Here is a 19,984-nt window from a genome sequence, read left to right on the forward strand (position 1 = left end):
TAATCTTATAGATTTATAAATTTATAATTTTATATAGTTATAATTTACAATTTCAAATTATAGTTTTAAAACTTTCTAGTTTCCTAATTTTTTTAATTTTTGAACTTTCTAATTTTCTACTTTTTAATTTTTATTTTATTTTATAAACTCGTTATTTTGTTCACAATTGGGTTAAAGTTTTCAATTGGCTAGCATGCTTTGACTCATTCTTCTTTTACCTAGAGGACTTTGTTGAGTTAGGGTAAAAATGTTTTGTTCCGCCATAAGACTTTGGAATAAGCTTAGCAAGATTGTCTTACTCAAGGCCTATTGAGCGGGTGGAGTATTTGCTTGTAAGTCTATGGAAAGTAGGGGAAAGACTTTTCCAAGAGGCGTCGTTGCATAGGAAAGATAGAGTTGTTGGTTATGAGAGAATGTCATACCGTTGATATTACTTTGTGGTAATATGTGGATGATTGTATGTTATGGTTGGGAGCATGTGATAGTTGATATCTTGGATGAGTTTATGCTTATATTGCAGTAATGCTAGGTGAGTTATGTGTTGCATATATATTGTTATGTGTTGTGTACATGGTTAGCTTACACTTGCATGTTTGTGATTGTGGTTTCCACCTGCGATGATCATATAACTTGTATTATATGAGAGTTGATATTGGTGCAGATGCCACTGGAGATGCATAGCTGTGAGGAGCTCGTGGGAAGGACTTGGGACTTTTACCTAAAGCATTTTGAAATTGTTTTGAATTTCAATGTAATAGTTGGATATTTTGGAAGTTGATTCTCTTTTACAATGATTTGTAATAAGTTTATTTAATAACTTATGCCGAAATAGTTTTGTATGAATTTTAGCGGTGTTTTATTTTGATAAATAAAGTTTGATTTCAATGAATCACGTGGTTTGTGAGAAAGTATTTATGAAGTTCTTATTTTATAAATGGTATCATACATTTGTTTTGAAAATTTGAAAAAAAAAAACTACATGTGTCATCTAAAAAAGGATGTTACATATCACTTTCAATATTTTCTTCAAAATTTCATATAAAATATTTAAGATTAAACATATAAATAAAAACATTAACAACATATTATATTATTAATTTAAAAAATGAAAGATAATAGTAACTTTTCAATTTTCACAATTCTAATACGACAACTTATACAAATAAATATATTGAGAGTAGTAAAAGAATTGTTTCTGAAGTCTTTTGTTGCTTGCTCTGATTTCCTTTTGAACACACGGTTAGTAAAGACACTACTTAATACTACTTACACAATAAAATGAAAAAGAAAATAGTCATCAGCTAAACTATGAATTTTGAAATCATCTTATTAATTTCTTTTGTTACATTTACATCCGTGGTATTGACCTTTTGTCTACATTTTTTGAAGCAACAAATAATGGAGTTTTTTGGGCACATGTAGGTGAAGTAACTTGTAATGGAGACTACCAGACACGCTATCAGTAAGAGATCTGTCTCTTCCAGAATGGACCTTAATTCAAACTTGCATCACATGTTCACAATAGAACATGGGTCATCATCACTTCGGACTTTCTTTCCATTTAATTTTTAACAATTTTTTTAATCCTTTAGTTTAAGTTAGGTTTATTCTTTTTCTCTAAATTTAAAATTATTTTATTAGTTTTAATTTTTATGCTTAAAAATATTTGAAAATAGAAGTATGAAATGAATAAGGGTGGACATAGATTGGATTTTTCAATATCCAATCTAGATCAAATAAAATGGATAGGTTAAAATGCACGTCCAGTTTAACTAGAACAATTAAATTTGAATTTCTTTTCAATCCAATTTAAATTAGATTAAAATTAAGATTTAATCCATTTTCTTAATGAGATTAAATTTAATAAGATTTATTTAACATATCTAACTATTAGGTCTATTAAATATTAACTATACTGTCATAGTTTGACCTTTCAACTTAGACTGACTCAGTTAGATCTTTCGAATTACGTCAACTCGATTTGATATTATATTTTGATCGACTCAATTCGATCTTTGATAGGAGCTGATTTGACCAATTTTTAGTCAAAATTGACTCAACCGACCTTTTAAAATAATTTTTATTTTTATTTTTCAAAAAAATGTCAATGAACCTATCTTATCTCATCTTTGACATGTCATTTTGATATTTAGATAAAATAAACCAAAACCATAAACCAGACAACTCTAACTCAATTAGCAAATTTTAATAGGTTCTCAGACAAAACCATAAATATGACTTACTACTTTTAAGTTTTGTATACTTATATAATAAGTTGTGTTAGTAAAATTTGTGAAGATTTTAAGAATGGTAAAAATAACTTTTTTAATTACAATATTAAAAAAATATATTTTAAAATTAGAAAACCAAAAACTAATCGAAGAGATTATAAAAAAGGCATATACAAGTTATTCTAAATTCAACAAATAAGAGTAATTGTAAAGAAATATTGCAAGACTTATAATTATTCATTTAAAACCTTTCAATCCTCAAAAGGTAGCGTGAGCAAAGTTGTTGACTGTTCTTAATTATTACAAAAGGTTTTGCTGGATTTTAAGGGTATTTATTATGTATTAGTTGACACCTTGTCGGAAAAAATAAAAAGTCATAAAAGTGCTCAACTTGTGCTTGATTCCAGGAAAAAATGCTCCAATTTGCACGCCTTTGGAAAGGAGGAAGAAAAAAGGTGTTCTTTTTGAGAATTTTATTGTTGCCAATTTTGGCATTATGACATTCTTGTAAAGTGCTTATGTTTGGCTTAGAGAAAACCAAACTACTGATTTACCTCACTGAGATTTGTTTAGAAGGGTCTGATACAGTGCCATGTGGAGGATCAGACATGTTTGGCACATGCATTCAGCAACTTCAAGACATTGAGTTTTGTAAATGTTGGTTTTCAACAAACACCTTTGCTACCTCCAAGAGAATCAATAGAGGATAATAATGATCACAGATTATGGTCTGGTCAGAAAATAATAGCAGTAACAGCAGTTGGGTATTGCAGTTGCAGATAAGATTGCTCAGTGGTGTAACCAGATTGAGCTTTCAACACTGATAGTTCCAAATCTCACCCATCTCAGGTATGGTGTGTTAGAAAAACACTTTGGTTTGGTTTGGAGCTGAAGTTTATGATATATATGAGTTTCTTTGTCACATTGATGAGGTAAAAATTTCCCTCCATTGCTACCCTTTTGACATTTTGGTAACCTTTTGCTAATTCTACAAGACACCCTTTTAGTTTGTGAAAAATTTTCTGACTTGCAATGTCACAATCTGTAGTGTTAAAAGGGAAAAACTTCAGATTGAACAAAATTTGAGGTATTTTCCTGCAGCTTTTCCCTCAGATCTAAGCATCTTGCTTCATCAAAATTTGCACCTTTTTTGAAGCAGCTTCAAGACTTTGGCTTTGAAGCATTGAGTGTATTCTGAGTCAATGATCATGGATAAAGCATATAAGCATCAAATCTGTTCCAACTTGGTCACTTTCCAATCTGTCACCATGGTTCTTGTTCTGGTCACATCATATTTTTTCTTTTCAGCTTCTAAATCCTTCCCTAATCTTCTCACAATACCAATTGCCCTATTATCCACCATGTACTTTCTTGTCACACTGATAAGGAAAAAAAGGGACAAAGAAGAAAATCTTGTCCAAAATGGGCTACACCTTTTGCAGGATGTTACTCATAGTGAGGTTAACCAACAAAGTGAAACTGCAGAGAATCATGAGGATGGTGAATCTGCAGCACATTCAGATTATTTATTTCCATCAGATTGTGAAAGCAGCAACTTCTCTGTCATGGATGGAACTTTTGAGCTGAATATTGAAGAGCATAGGCTACAAGATGATTTGGTGTCAGATTATTCTCTTCCATCAGATAGTGAAAGCAGTGATGGCTCAATATTGGAGGAAAGTTTTGAGAGGCATCAGAAAGGAAATAAAAATGAGGATATTTCTGATAGCTTGGCTTCTGATGATGATTATGAGGGTGAGGATGAAGAAGATAGCCTGATTGAAATCAATCTTCCACACTTTCCTGAGTTTGATGAAGATCCTAAGCAAAAGTTGCAATCCAACTTGGCAGATTCCATTTTCAAGCAGCAAGGCCTGATGGAGCTCTTAGCAGAATTCAATGACATGAATGAGGATGAAAACTTGATTGAGATTGATATTTCCATGGGGATGCAGATTTCAGATTGAAATTGCCATGTTTTGAAGATGAATGTGTTGTTGGTGATTTTGATCTAAGTATTTTAACTCTTTTTCTTGTTGATGTTGAGGAGGATTTTGTTCTCACTAATAAACTTAGCATTTTGATTCATTGGCCTTGCTTGTGGTGGCAATACAGTTAAATAGTTAAATAGTATACACAAAAATATAGTAAAACTAAATAATCAAATAAAGGACTCAAATGCAAAAAATCTTAAAATGTTAGCATTTTCATTAAATTGAATTTAGAAAATATTTTATAATTTTAGTTTACTGATTATCGAAAACAATTATTTTTATAATTTTAAAATATAAAAAGTAAATAAATTTATTTCTTATATAAGGATCCACTAAAAAATATGTCTAGGGAAGTGTAGTGATTAAAAATTGTTAATTATTACAGTAATCAATTTATATAATAATTTATAAAATAAAAGATTATTAATTATTAAAATAATTTATGTTATGAATAAAAATTTATAATTTATTATTAAATTGGTCATTAACCAATTAGAAACTAATTTAGAAACTATTTTTTTTAGTAACAAAAATATCGAGAGCTAATGTTTAGTGATCAATCTTTTTTGATATCTAAAACCTTGATAGCTAACTTTTAGAAATTAATTTAGAGATAAATTATAATTTTTTATTCATAATATATGTGATTATTTTAATAATCAATAATTTTTTATTTTATAAATTGACATCTAAATTGGTTACTATAATTATTAATAACTTTTGTTTATTAAAGTTTGTTGTTAATAAAACATTTTTTTTAATGGTATAATTAGGAAATTACCTAGTTATTTTTTAATTAAAATTTATGAGTTATATGTTAAATAAAAAAAATACATCATTAGTTTTTGAATAAGGAAATTATATAGTTATTTATTTCATTCAATAATAAATTTGTCTTAATTTAATTAAAAGACAAAGTTATCTAATTAAAACATGTAAAATACATTTATGTAAAATTATATCTTATTATATAATAGTATAATTTTCTTTATTAGAAATTGTTAAACAGTATCACAAGAATAAAATAAAGTTAATTATAGACATATGGGTAAGCATGTCTTATTTAAATTATTAAAACTTTAGCGAAAATACAGGCAACGTGTGTTTATATTTTTTTAATTTGTATAAAATTTTTAAAATTAATAAATAATATATAATTAATCTTTAAAATAGTTTTTAAATGTAAAATTAAAAAAATAAAATATATACATAAAATAAGTTTTTAAAATAACGATTATAAAGATAAATTATTTATAAAATAATAATTAAGAGTAAAACTGAAATAACGAAATATAGACATAAAAGATAATATCTCTTTATATTGTTATATATTAACATTAAAATTAAATTTTATTTTTTAAAAAATAGACATATGTAGCAAAATAGATTTTAATCTTTATTACCAACAAAGAATCAAATTATTTCAAAGTGAGCATTGGATAAGAGAAAAAGAAAATATAATGGCAAAATTATGAATTCTGATAATTATGGTTTCTGTTAATAATTAAATTTTATGTATTTGATTAAAACTGATTTAAAAATATTCATATATTTTTCTGATATAAAAGTTTTTATGTATCAAAAACATGTTTGGAAGAGCATATGCATGATCAATTCTAACTTATGTTAAGGACTAACGTTACTTATTTATAAAAGTATGTTATGGATTACTTATACTATCTTTTGAGATAAAAGTGTTAAGCTGTTTAAGGTAGTTATTGACAAGTGCACGAACACTACTTTTATATGTGTAAAGAATCAATTGTTTCGAAATTCAAGACCAATCATTTGGATGATACAAAGTTATACTACATAATTTTAGGGAATACAAGAATGTGACTCATAACATTATTTTTCACAAAGGAAATATCATATTATAGATCAATATATACGAAGAGAGGCAATAACATGTTTATAAGATAGACGCAAATCAAACATTTCATGAGGATGATTGAAGAACAGTTGTTTAGTAAAAATGACTATCAAATAATAAAGTTTAAAATGTTAAGTTTTTATATAAATTAAAATTATAATTATTTAGTCATTTATTTTATAAATTTAAGTACTTTTATAAACTTTTTTATCTCTAAATTATTTTGATTTCTTTTTTTTTAATTTTGAAACCATTTGCATGTATAAATTGTAAGGCTCCAATATTAAATGTGAGCTACTTTAAGTAGAGCTGTCAAAACGGGTAACTCGGTCCGACCTGGCTCGACCCACCACGGATTGATGATTTAGTGAATCAATCCAACCCGGCTCAGCCAAAAAAATTCGAACCCGGTCCGGCCCACTACGGGTTGACGGGTTAAACGAGTTGGCTCACGGGTTCATTTAATTAAAAAATATTATTTTTTTTCAGTCAAAACTAAATTGTAATTCTAATTAAAATCTAAATAAACTTTAATACAATCCAAATACAAACCAAAATAAAAGAAATACAAATTATTTATGTGATGGATAAAAAAACAACTTAATATGACCTAAATGTAAAGTCCAACTTAATAAAAAAATAAAAACACTTGTGTGACCCTTTTATCTACGGGTTGGTGAGCCAACCCGACTCACCACGGGTTCAACCCGGATGAGCCGGGTTCTAAATGAGCCGGTCAAAAATCAACCCGTATTGAAATTTGTAAAAAAATTTCAACCCAACCTGGCCCAAACCTATGGTGAGCCGGGTTGGCTCGCGGGTTCCAACCCATTTTGACAGTTCTAACTTTAAGTTTCTGATTATATATTTTGTTTGTGAAATAAGACACAAAACTTCCCTACTTAGTTTATTTTTGGACTTTTTTCTTGAGAAGTTGAAAAATAGGTAATAAGGGAACCGATAAATTGTTCTTATTTCGATTATTTTGAAATTTTGATGATATGTTACATATTGTATTAACGTAAGTTTTTTAAAATGAGTTGTGATATGACAAAGTTTGTTACATATTTGAGTTTTGAGTATGATTAATATTTAGAAAATTTCAAGTTTAGACTAGTATGTGGTAATTTTGAGAAGGTTGTTGTTATTGCAACTAATTAGATATGTGATTTGTGGAAGTTAATGTAAGTTGTTATGTTGAAATGCATATTGTATTGTTGACAGAATGTGGTGTTTAAATGTGATTGGAGTTTGAGGTAGCTTTTTTTAGTTAAGAAGAAATTGGTGATGTTATTTACAGAAGATAAGTTGAATTAAACATTTTTATTCTCCTTCAAATCTTATTTTTGTATTCGGAGACAGACCTATTGGGGTTACAGGAGAGTCATGGCTCTCCCAACTTTTTTATTTTATTTTCTATATTATTTTTTTTACTTCTTTATTTGATATCTCTTTTTTATATCTTCATCTCCTACTTTCTTCCTCTTTCTATTTCAATTTTCATCATCAATTTCTTATTATTTTCAAAAACAAATTGTACCACATAAGATTGAGGAGTTAAGAAATATTTTGAACCAAATAATTTTTTCTTTTGAGTAAGTTCATTTTTTACCCATTTTTTTCCAAAGTAATATGTTCTATTCATGTTGTGACTTTTCTATGCTCTAGACATATCTCTATTTGTTAGAGATTATAAAATTATGCTCTAATTATTTATCAAACTTTTTTTTTATGTAAATAGAACTATTTTAGGCTTTGAAGTTGGGTAAGGGAAGAACAATATTAAGAATATAATTTAAGGTAAAGGAAACTAATCATTTAGAAGTTATTAATTTTCTTAAAATATTGAGTCTTGGTTTTGAGATTTAATTTGGGGTATTCATAATTTTATTTTTTTTCCTACATAAGATGGGGGCTGAATTTTTAGCAAGCACTGTGATCATCTATATTGAAAGGGATATTGCAACAAATTTTAGTTTTGATTAAATTATTAAAGATTAAGTTATTGAAAGAACGTAGAGGAGCACTCTAACTAAAGACAACTTTTATTTATTTTTTAATAGATTATTGTTAATGATAAACTTTATGTTACAATTTCATATATACATATATATTTCATATATATATATATATATATATATATATATATATATATATTATTGTCATATGTTTTGAATTAATTGTTTTGAATAGAGAAAATAATGTCGAGAAATGAAAATTTTTTTAATTAGAAAAAATAATTTATATATATAAAAGAAAATTTGGCCCCTCTAATTTTTTTTGTTCAAGTTCTGCCACAAATTGTACTTATGCTTATATTTGTTAGTGTTAGTGTAAGTGTACATAGTATATTTATCGCAGATCACACCACAACAACACATGGTAGGTAAATAATTATGTGAGAACATGTGAGTTATGTTTTTACATGTAAACGTGTTTGATTAAATAATTATATATATATATATATATATATATAAATATATAAATATGAGTATAACTCACATTTGTGTATGTGATTACTATAATCATATATAGTACAAGGGTATGTGACTTTGTATGTAGGAATTATAAGATTGACCTAGTGATAAAGTTGGAAGGAAAGACAGGAGAGGTTTTGACGGTGGTGGAACTTGAAAAAAAAATTAAGAGGCCAAATTATATTTGTTATATATAAATTATTTTTTTTTATTAAAAAATTCAATACATCACATCATTTCCTCTATTCAAAACAAACACTTATGACAATCTAATCCAAACAATATAAAAATAATAGATATGAAAGAGTAACATAAAGTTTATCATCAACAATAATATATTAAAAAAAAGTTATCTTTAGTTACAGTGTTCCTTTACGCTCTTTCAATGACTTAAAATCTTCGATAATTGAATCAGAACTGAAAGCTAGTTGCAATATCTCTTTCAAGGAAAGAGAAACTTAATTACATGTAACAATGAAAACATTTGAGTCAGACCGTCCGCTTGGTTTTTTACTAAAAAGATAGCACAATAAGCAATATGCAACATCTTTTAATGGCAAATACTCTAACCATTAGTGGCGGATCTTAACTAAGAGTTTTGGAGGGGTCAAAGTAATATAATGATTTGATCTCATTTGATTGGATCATTAGTATAACGCTTTAAAGAATTACGCTTCTATAAAATAATGAAGACGTATAATTTATCTTCTTTTCATTTTTCACATATAATTTTTTTATCTCATGAGCCTTTTATAACTTTTACAAAACGAATCTATTATCTTATTGTTCATCGATATACTGATTTTTTAATATATTAAAAAATAATTTACCATAATCTAATAAAAGATTGAGAGACATAATTATTAGAAGAAAAATATATTATAATCAAGTCACAATTAAAAATCGATTAAAAAAAACACATAATACATTGTTTTTTGCTTCTATAATCATAAAAAATAAGTATACAAAAGGCTCATGAGATAAAAAATAATTTTAATAATTATTAAACTAATATTTCATCATCAAGTCAAACAAGAAAGACTTACATTTTTTTTCTTCAAGAAATGAAGGAAACAAATGAGAAATGAGAGCAAAAATAATGACTATCTGTTTGACTTCATTTCTTCTTCAAAAAAAAATGAGGGTAAGAGATGAATACAATATTTAATTACTCTTTTGGTTAGTGTTTCTAAAAATGTCAAGTTAGCCCCCCGTTTTTTTAGTCTCAATTTAGTTCCAATTTTTTAGTCGAAATTTGATATTTTTTAGACGAAAATAGAAACTAAAAGAGTAATTAAACCTAAATATTTTTATTTTTTTATTAAATTTGATTTTATGTTTTATTATTTATTAACATTAAATATTGCATTTTATAAAAGAAATAAAAAGAGACAATTTAATTTCCATCAATTTTTAAAATATACTATCTATAATTTTAATTTCAAAATTTATAAAAATTTCAAAATAATATATATAATTTTTTAAAAAATAAAAAACATTGGGGGGGGGCCACCCCTCCCTCCTACACTAATGCTCCGCCACTGCTAATCATGACATGAAGAAAGTAAGCTAAATCATGTGTAGTGAAATCTTCTTGGATGATCATCTTTACCAAAGAAAAGATAATTTTCTAGATGCATTTGATATGAACCCCATTTTAGATAAGTCATTAGTACCTCATCAATTTGATTTGATGGGTATTGCCAAATTTGAATACACTTCCCCGGATCACCTTCTAAAACATTTTCAAATTCATTATATGTAACTTTGGGAACCTTAGAGAGTTGTTTTTCATTTTCTTCAATTTTTGGATTCTCATGAAGTATCTCAATTTGAGAGAACGTAGATGTAGTTTTTTCATCTTCATCATAAGCCTTCCTTTTGAAAAAAGAATCGATTGTTTTATTCTTTATCATAATTTTTTTAATATAAATTTTTCACCTCTCACATATTTACAAAAAGATAAAATTATGAATACTCCAAATTAAATCTTACAAAGACCCAATATTTTAAGAAAAATAATAACTTCTAAATGATTAACTTCCCTTACCTTAGAGTAGATTCCTAATCTTGCTATTTCCTTACACAACTTCAAAGCATAAATAGCTCTATCTACACAAAGAAGAGTTTGATCAACGATTAGAGCATGAATTTATAATTTCTAACAGATAGATATATATGCCTAGAGCGTAGAAAAGCCACACATTGCTTTGAAAAAAAGGGTAAAAAATAAAATTACTCAAATAAAATAAATAGTTCGGTCTAAAATGTTTCTTAACTCCTCAATTTTGTCGTAGTGCAATTTGACTTTAAAAATAATAAAAAATTAATGATGAATATAAATAAAGTAATAATATATAATTTTTTTAAAATATATAGAAAGTAAATAAAAAATCATTGAGATTAATATAAATAAAATAATAATATATAAATATTTTTTTAAAATATATAAAAAACAAAATAAAATGAAAAATTGTTGGCTTTCCTGTCACACTTATGATCCGCTCCTAAGCTCTGAGTTCAACTTCTCCGTTACCATTAGGGATAACAAAAAATAAATAAAAGATTAACTAAATCGTAAGAATAAAATAAAATTACAAAAGGATAAAAAATTATAAAATAAATCGATTCTAAAACTTAGTCCTTCATGGATCGAATAAAATACGTAATGAATGAAAGAAAAAGTTAAAAAGGGCATTAGCATTTTTGGTTTTGTGCCGCCGGTCACTACTTTTTTTCACCTTCTTATTTTTACTACTTTTTGGAATTTATACGTGTATTTTGTAATAAAAACTTTTATAGAGTGGATATTTAATATAGAATATGAATATATATATATTATTATTATTAACTAGAATAGTTACTTGTATGGAGAGTATACAAATTATTAACTAGAATAGTTAGTTGTGCGGAGAGGTGGAACTAAAATTGTAAATCTTAATACAAAATTACAACACACATCTACACATACTTTCACTGCTCTGATTATGCATACAGATAAAAAAAACTATTTTAAAATATGTACAGTAACCAATTTTGAAATTATCAAATAATAAAACATCTTTCCATTTCACCTTATATTTATAAACCATTAAGTTTTTAATTATCATCTAATTTAACCTCTTAATTTTAAACTTTCACAGCATTAATTGAGGAGCAGTGTTCTTGTGTCGGCACATTCAATTATCATTCATTACAAGCACAATATTCACAATATTTCAATTCATTGAAAAATAATGCAAAAATCCACAAGTTATAGTTAATAATTTTGGATAAAATAACAATTTAAAAATCACAACACGACAATGCACGACACAAGGAACTTCAAACTGCGACCGTTGATCTTGCACGTACGCCACGAAAACCCCATGGGAGCCGTTGGATCCGAATTTCAGCGTCTTACGTGACAATTTTTAACCGCATTTAAAATCTGATTTGAAGTCCGAGATTTAAATTCTCCTAAATAACCTTACATTTACGCACATACTTGTTACTGAGAGTGGCAGAGAAACAGGGGAAGATGGCAAACAAAGTGCGTTATGCTCTTTCATTTTCTTCCAAATGAATGTGTAAGATTTTTCTCTTTCAATTTCCTTGTTAAACGCCGTTTTATGTTGTAAATTTTTCTTCTCTGTATTTTCTGGAGTTAATTCCTAGGGTTTTAGATTGAAAAAAGTACTCTAAGCTGGGACTTTTTCTTTGATTTGATTATCTGGGTTAAGCTTGACATTCTAGGTTATCACTGGATGTACTTGAGAACAAAATTGAGGTTTTAAAGTTTGCCATCTTGTTTTTTCTTTGCTCAGGTAATTTTTTTTGGGAGTTGGATGAATTGGGTTACCTTTTTTATGTGGTTTTTTATTCTTTGGAAATGGTGCAGAATGAATATTCAGAAGTTAGTCTTTCTTTTAACTCCTTCCCTGCTGAGCAGTGTCGAGCATTGCATTTTTTACCTTATGTTCATCAACAACTTAATTTATTTTGGGTATATATACTCATTCTTTTTTATTTATTGCTATTCTTGTTGCTGCTACAATTGAAAAACAAGATTTGTCTCCACTGTGGTTTAGTCCTAGTTATCAATGCTGGATAGTAGCACGTAGCAGCCAAATTCTAGAAACATTATTGTGGGATTGTTGGTATTTTTATTTTTATTTTTATTTAATAAGGATATGTTATCAAAACTATGTACATAATTACACATTCAATACTCTAAAAGTACTCAAAGTTTAAGACATATTGCTAATTATCTGTAAAATGTCAGAATATAGGTCAAGAGGAAACACACAAGTAACCACAGAAAATACTGCTCTGGATGACTGTTTTGTAGCTGCCAACCGCGGCGATATGGTGCCACTTTTGTATGTTATTAATAACCATGAGTTATGATTTAAAAATGTATGCTTTATTGAATGCCCTTCCATTGTGTCTTCCTTTTATCCTTTATTTTTCATGCTTTGCTGTTTGAGTGTTTGTCATACAGGTACTGAATGATTTTTTTCTATTCTCCAGGTAGGCTTCGTTTGTGCAATTTAACAGAGTGTAGAGCATAGTGTGCTTAGGAAATAGTGATTTTGTATATATATACTGTAAGTAAGATCACTATGGGCGAGGAAGAACCGGTGAATGAATTTTCGGAGACTGATTCAAATGGAAAGAACTCTAAGGAGAAAATTTTGGATAGAAGTACTGAGAAAAAGGACTTGGAAGCTGACGAAGGAAAAGTATTGGCGAACAATGGAATCAAAGAGTTGAAAGAAAATATCGTAAAAGAAATTGAAGATGTGAAAGCTGATAATGTGGAAAAGGTAGAAGAGGACAAGAAAGTTGGTGTTGTGGAAGAAGCTATAGAGGATAAGAAAGAAACGAAAGATGATAAGACAGAAGGTGGAATGGATGGAGCAAAAGAGGATAAGAGAGAAGATGGAGTGGAAGAGGCAAGAGAGGATAATAAAGAAGATGGAGTGGAAGAAGCAAAAGAGGATAAGAAAGAAGGTAGAGTGGAAGACGCAAAAGAGGATAAGAAAGAGGATGGAGTGGAAGACGTGAAAGAGTATAAGAAAGAAGATGGAGTGGATGGAGTATACAAGGATGGAAAAGACGGGGCAGGAGAAGTAAAAGAGGATAAGGAAGTTGATGATGTAGGAGTGAAGGATGGTGTGGAAGTTGATGGTGTAAAACAAGTCAAGGAGGATAAGGCAGTTAATGGTGTGGAAGAAGTTAAGGAGGATAAGGAAGTTGATGGTGTAAAAGATATAGTAGAAGATACAAAAGGTGATAAATCGAAAGAAATAGAGGAGGATAAGAAAGATTTTCATATATCTGAGAATGATAAAATGGATGAAGACACTGGGGTTAAAGAAACAGTGGAAGATAAACAAAAAAATGAAGAAGTGGAAACTGAGAAACCAGAAGTAGATGCTATGGAAGTAGAGGGTGGCATTAAGGGGAAGGAGGAGGGTGATGAAAAGGAGAAAATTGAAGTGGCAATGAAAGAGGACCCGGATGAAGACAAAGATAAAGATAATATTGATAAGTTAAAAGAAGTGAAGGAAGAGAATAATAAGGTTAACAAAGGATCAAGAAAACGAGGGAGAGGGAAGATCAATGTGGAGAAAGATAAAGAAAAAAGAAAGGAATTGAAGAAAATAGAACCAAGGACTCCTACTATTGACCGCCCTGTGCGAGAAAGGAAGGTAGTTGAGAGGTTGGTAACATCAATTGAGAAAGATCCAACCAAAGAATTTCGCATCGAAAAGGTATTTGTTTTCAGTTTGACATTTGAAATATTTACCCTTAGTTATGCATTTATTATAACATAGTTTGTTTACAGCTTCTCTTTCAAATTGCAGGGACGTGGCACACCTTTAAAAGACATACCAAATGGTATGGTGCTTTCATTTTTTCAATTCTTCTTCAATAATGACCATTTAATCCCTTCTATATATACTCAAGGCAACATAAATAATTATAATGCATATGTCCACATTCTTTTTAGGTTTATGAGGAAATCTTGATGTGAGTCTATGATTTGAATTTAACATATTATCAGGCAAGAAATTGTCCAGATACATATTAATTACACTTTTCTAATTATGTTAAATAATGTGCCATTTGTAGTGATGGTCGATTGAAGATAATGAAATTATAGTATTTGTGTTCCTCCCCCACTCCCCTCCCTGTCTAAATATTAAGCCCTTCCTGATGCAGATTGTGATGATTTTGTGATCCATCCTTTATTGTTAATGGCAAATGAGATTATTAGCTAACTATAGTTCATTCATTGCATTTAATGTCATTTTACTATTGGGTCTATGGAATATTTAATCTCGAGAGAATGGGAAAAAGGTTTTTGCTATGAATATATAAGTAAAGGTTACCTGAAACTTGGGGGGTTTATCAATTCATGATTTTATATTCAGTTATTATGCTGTGAAGTGTGCATGCATATTTTTACTACTTCAGAACAGCTAAAAACTTTATCGCTCTTGCATTTTCTGCACTAGTTGCCTTTAAGCTATCCAGAAGGAAGACTGATGATACCTTCAAACTTCTCCATACAATTCTCTTTGGAAGGAGAGGGAAGGTATGTCTTCATTAATTATCTGTGTTTTTTGTTACAGTTGTTACACCGCCTCTATTTTTATTTTCTATTATGTTTTTGTATTATGTCACATTTATAGTTCAGGATATAGAATAGTGGTTGCGTAGATTGCAGAAAGTTAAAAAATCAAAACTTACCCGAGTTAAAAAAAGTTACACTAATGTTTTTATACATGACTCTGGTATTTTACTCTTTTGCAGGCAATTCAGATCAAGAGTAATATATCAAGGTTTTCTGGTTTTGTTTGGCATGACAATGAGGTAATTATTACTTTTCATAATATGAAAATTGGTTCTCATAACATGCAACCGTACCGTATATTATAATTGTAGGTTTTGTTTGGCATGACAATGAGGTAATTATTACTTTTTATAATATGAAAATTGGTTCTCATAACATGCAACAGTAGCATATATATTATAATTGTAGGTTTTGTTCGCAGTAACTTTTACTGATTTCATGCTTTTCTGTTTGAAGTTCTTTGTCTTTCAAAGGTTCTAAAGTCCAACAATTGTTAATGCAGGAAAAGCAAATGATTAAAATAAAAGAAAAACTTGACAAGTGTAATAAGGAGAGGTTACTGGAATTCTGTGATGTTCTTGACATAACAGTTAACAGGGCAACAATGAGGAAGGTGTGTTTGCTAAGCCTTATTGATACATTTTTTACTAATACCATTTGACACTGCCCTATCATTGCTTATAAATTTCTACTGATGCAGGAAGATATCATTGCTAAGCTGATAGACTTTTTAGTTGCCCCTCATGCAACTACAACTGTGTTGCTTGCCGAAAAGGAGAAGGTTTTTTTTGTTTTGTTTATCAATTTTTTTACTGTTATGTTGTGGTAATTTCTTTTTACTTAGGCAACCATGTTCTGGTCATAGTATTTATTCCTACTATTTATGATTTATTTATCATCAGCCCAGTAAAGGAAAAAAGCGCAAGCGTATTGTAAAACGGCGTTCATCAGGATCTGGGACAATTTCAAGACGTTCTGCCAAGGTAATATGTCACTCGGTTTACTGCAGAAATGTGAAATGTGACTTGATCAATGAACTATAATTTTGTGTTCCAAAGTCAAGTCTTTCAGTGGAATTAATACTAATGCTGCATTCCTTTGGACTAACATGTTTATTTCCCTTTTGCTTGTTTTGCACTCTGCATTGCTACTCTTACTACAATGGAATTGTTCTTGACCAATTGAATGACAAGCTGTTCTCATCCCTTGACAGTAGGGTTTAGTTTGATTCACTAAATAACAGCTCTAAAAACAGTTCTTTTTTGGTTTGTACCAACCTATACATGAGTGGATCTGAAGGTTCTACTCAAATTCCACGGACAGTAAACACTGGTGTAGTGAGATCATACAATCCTATTATTAGTATAATTGCAGTCTTGACTACGCGGGTCTTAGCTTAGGTTCAAATCTGTGTTGCTATTATAGCCCTCCAAAAATTAGTTTGTGTTGGGATGTGCTGTGGTTACTAGTACTTTTTTTTGTTGGTATGATTTGTGTCAGTAAGTACTTTGTACTATATAGCATTTCATGTTAATCTAATCCCATATTTTTTCAAAATATGGTGTCAACATTTGGTTTAATCAACTTTTTGTCATGTCTTCTTCAGAGTATGAGGAAAAATGAAGATTCTTTAGCTGTGCCGAGAAAGAGTCCTACTGACACAGAAGATGAGTCAGATGAAGAAAATGACGAAGAAAATGAAAATGGTGTTGCTGGCAAATCTGAAGATGAAACATCAGAGAAATTTGAAAGTGAAGACAAAAGTGATTCTGGGAGTGAATCTGAAGATATGAAAGAAAAGAAAAAACCTTCTAAAACATCATCCGCCAAGAAAGAATCTGCTAAGAAAAGTAAAATTGAGAAAATTCCAGTTGCCAACAAATCTCACTCACCCCAAAAAAGAACTCCAAAGAAATCATCATCCAACCTCTCAAAGTCTGATGAGGATAGTGATGAAAGTCCTAAGATTTCAAGGAAGAACAAAAATGAGAAAGGAGGAAAGCAGAAGACATCAACACCCACTAAGCCTTCCTCCCTAGAGAGAAGTGGTAGATATCATTTGAAAATGTTCTGATTTGAATGCCTTTTGTTATATAATAAAAAGTACTTTTTAGCTTTAACTATTACTTGGGTATTTCTAGTCAATTCATTTATTTATTTTTCCATTTCCACTAGTTCAAATGTGAATTGAAAAAATGGTGATGATGGTGTAATCATATTCATCCCATTTACATTGTAAAACATCTTTCTTTTGTATCAAGCAGAAAAGGTTACTAGAGGAAGAGGCAAGAAGAAGGAGAAATCGAGCCCCACTGATAATCAGTTACATGATGCAATATGTGAAATTCTTAAAGAAGTTGACTTCAATACGGTAAGATATTTAAATAAATTGCAAAAAGTTCAGCGATTATAATTTTTATGTATAATGCATGGCTAAAGCTAGTGGAACTGCAATCTTGTATAAAATTGAATGTCAGGCAGACAAAGCTGGCAATAGAATAAACTCAAATGTAGTAAAGATGAGAATGTTGGTGGACATTAATGTGGCGGAGAAAAGGTTGGGTTAGCACCTATTGTAGAAAAGATGGTAGAAACTTGCATTAGGAGTTTTGTGCATGTGGGGAGAAGACTTGTAGAAGCTCCAATAAAGAGAGTCAAGAAGGACTTAGATGGGGGATTTCCAAATTGTTAGGGGTAGAGGATCAAGAAAGGTTATAGGTGAAATGATCAAGAAAGACTTAGAAGTCAATAGATTTTTTATAAACATGATATATACAACAATAGAATTGTTTGATCTATGTAACTGACCCCAGCTAGTTGGAAAAGGCTTTTTTGTTTGTAAATACATACATAAACCACTTCAAAACTATGTCTGGGCTTATTGTTTTACTTCAGAATGTATCTTTCTTGTATGAGATACGGTCAATCCTCCTTGAAACCTTCACAAAAATCCTAAGCTACGACATCTTTGCCTTTTCCTCCAATTTATGGATAGATTTGGCATGACCCAGTAATTGATATTTGTGATTGGCATAATCTGTCTGAGTCGCCTAGATGGATGATTAAAAATGTGCATTATACGCCACGGAATGTGGCAGCATTCCATGTCCTTTGTATTGCAAGTGGAATTTGAAGAATTCTTAGATGTAATATTGAATGTTGCAGTTATGATGCTATTGCTAGAATGCATTTCTTTGTCATTTTTGCAGACCATGTATTGCTATTAAACGATAGTGTATAATCATGAACAATACAATGGCAGTGCTGTATTTTAGTCCCTTCTGCTGAATATTCTCTTTATTTCTCTCTAAAATTGAGATTTTTGTTTTCCCTTTTGCAGGCTACATTTACTGACATTCTGAAGAAACTTGGTATTAATCCTTTTTACCTTTTTCCTTTAACACGTATTATACTTTTTCTCAATTGCGACTATAAGATAATGCTACTTTTGGGCCTTTGAGAAGAAATTCTTCCTTTGTATCTGGTTTTTGAATCATCAAGTGGCATGTACTCTCAAACCTGAAATTCTTAAAAGCTCTCTCCTATTTATAAGAATTTGACACTATGAAAATGAGAAACATTATATCATAACTCAAATTAAGTGCCTAAGTAAATTGCTTTCACTTTTCAGCCAAACAATTTGATGTGGATCTGGCCCCGAGAAAGGCAGCTATAAAGCTCATGATTCAGGAAGAGCTGACAAAACTAGCTGATGAAGCGGATGATGAAAACGGAGAAGAGGATGCAGAAAAAGATGAAGCCCTGTCTACAGGCCAGAAGGTTGAAGCTTGATTGATGAGTAGTCCTGACTACCTGGTGATAGTTTTAGCTATGTATACTATAACCCATTTATGTTGCTTCATTTGTACATCTTGTTGAGTGAAAGTGGCTGTAACATATTCCAGCCATCCATCCAATTTGAAGAGATAAAACTTGTATTTGTCAATTTAGGCTTCTAGTGCGCTGCCAGTGTGCACCTTCTTGTTTATACATAAACAGAATCTGTAGGATTTGTACTATAATGAATAATACTACTGACCAAAGCTACACTAGTCTCAAGAATCAACCTAGTTTAATAAAATATTTTACGTTGTTCATAACTAGAACAACAGTTGGTTGATAAAGCTTTTTTGGTGTGCTTTTAAAATGTTCTTTTAAAATCCTAATGTGGTCTTTATTTTTGTTGAATTAGTTTAATTCAGTCGAGGGTTTAAACAGGAACATGTAAATAGGGTACGTAGGTATCAGATCATGTTTTTCTTTTTTGCTATCTTTGTTTAATTTTATTTTTTTTTTCGTTTTAACTTGGTTGCAATTTTTATTAAATTATTTCAATTTAGTCGGACGTTTAACAATATGTTAACAGGTACGTTAGGTGTTTATTCATTTTTTTTACTTAATTTAAAAAAAAAAAATTCACATGTCCACTTATCATTGTATCACATAATAATGTCACATGTCAAAGTTACTGTCATGTTTAAGTGTCTTATATCTTTTAATGCTTATATTTGTTATTTTTATTTAATTCAATCTCATTTCTTTTTTAAGTGAATTATTTTTGTTTCTTTCCAAATTAGAATCAAATCTATTTTTTTATATAAATTTTATAATGATATTATTATTAAAATTCACATTTATATTAAATATTTATATTATTATTTTTAATTCAACTCTAACTATATTATTTTAATATACTTATTAGATTTATATTTGATTTTTTGTTTATATAAAAAATAGGGTTAAAATTTGTTTGAAAAGAATGAAGAATTTTTCTTCTAATTTTA

The 19,984-nt window shown here is 29.3% G+C and overlaps 2 protein-coding genes across 7 annotated transcripts; both read left to right on the forward strand.

The window, feature by feature from the left end:
• The first annotated feature begins 2,714 nt into the window (after window positions 1–2,714).
• On the forward strand, window positions 2,715–4,308 carry LOC114188837. Its single transcript, XM_028077494.1, has one exon. The coding sequence runs from the start codon at window positions 3,434–3,436 to the stop codon at window positions 4,196–4,198; it is 765 nt and encodes a 254-aa protein (XP_027933295.1). The 5' UTR covers window positions 2,715–3,433; the 3' UTR covers window positions 4,199–4,308.
• Window positions 4,309–12,015: 7,707 nt separating this feature from the next.
• On the forward strand, window positions 12,016–19,300 carry LOC114187728 (midasin-like). 6 transcript variants are annotated; one of them, XM_028076055.1, is made up of 13 exons: window positions 12,016–12,144; window positions 12,840–12,973; window positions 13,088–14,334; window positions 14,428–14,461; window positions 15,082–15,161; window positions 15,380–15,439; window positions 15,703–15,813; window positions 15,901–15,981; window positions 16,103–16,183; window positions 16,807–17,248; window positions 17,462–17,571; window positions 18,541–18,571; window positions 18,832–19,300. In XM_028076055.1, the coding sequence occupies exons 3-13, from the start codon at window positions 13,180–13,182 to the stop codon at window positions 18,990–18,992; spliced, it is 2,346 nt and encodes a 781-aa protein (XP_027931856.1). In that variant the 5' UTR covers window positions 12,016–12,144; window positions 12,840–12,973; window positions 13,088–13,179; the 3' UTR covers window positions 18,993–19,300. The 6 variants fall into 6 exon arrangements, with proteins under 6 accessions (XP_027931856.1, XP_027931855.1, XP_027931860.1 ...); XM_028076054.1 differs by having other exon boundaries at window positions 12,840–12,936; XM_028076059.1 differs by having other exon boundaries at window positions 12,840–12,936; window positions 17,465–17,571; window positions 18,832–19,259.
• The last annotated feature ends 684 nt before the right edge of the window (window positions 19,301–19,984 follow it).

Source organism: Vigna unguiculata, chromosome 6 (assembly GCF_004118075.2).
Source record: "Vigna unguiculata cultivar IT97K-499-35 chromosome 6, ASM411807v1, whole genome shotgun sequence".
Taxonomy (NCBI): domain Eukaryota; kingdom Viridiplantae; phylum Streptophyta; class Magnoliopsida; order Fabales; family Fabaceae; genus Vigna; species Vigna unguiculata.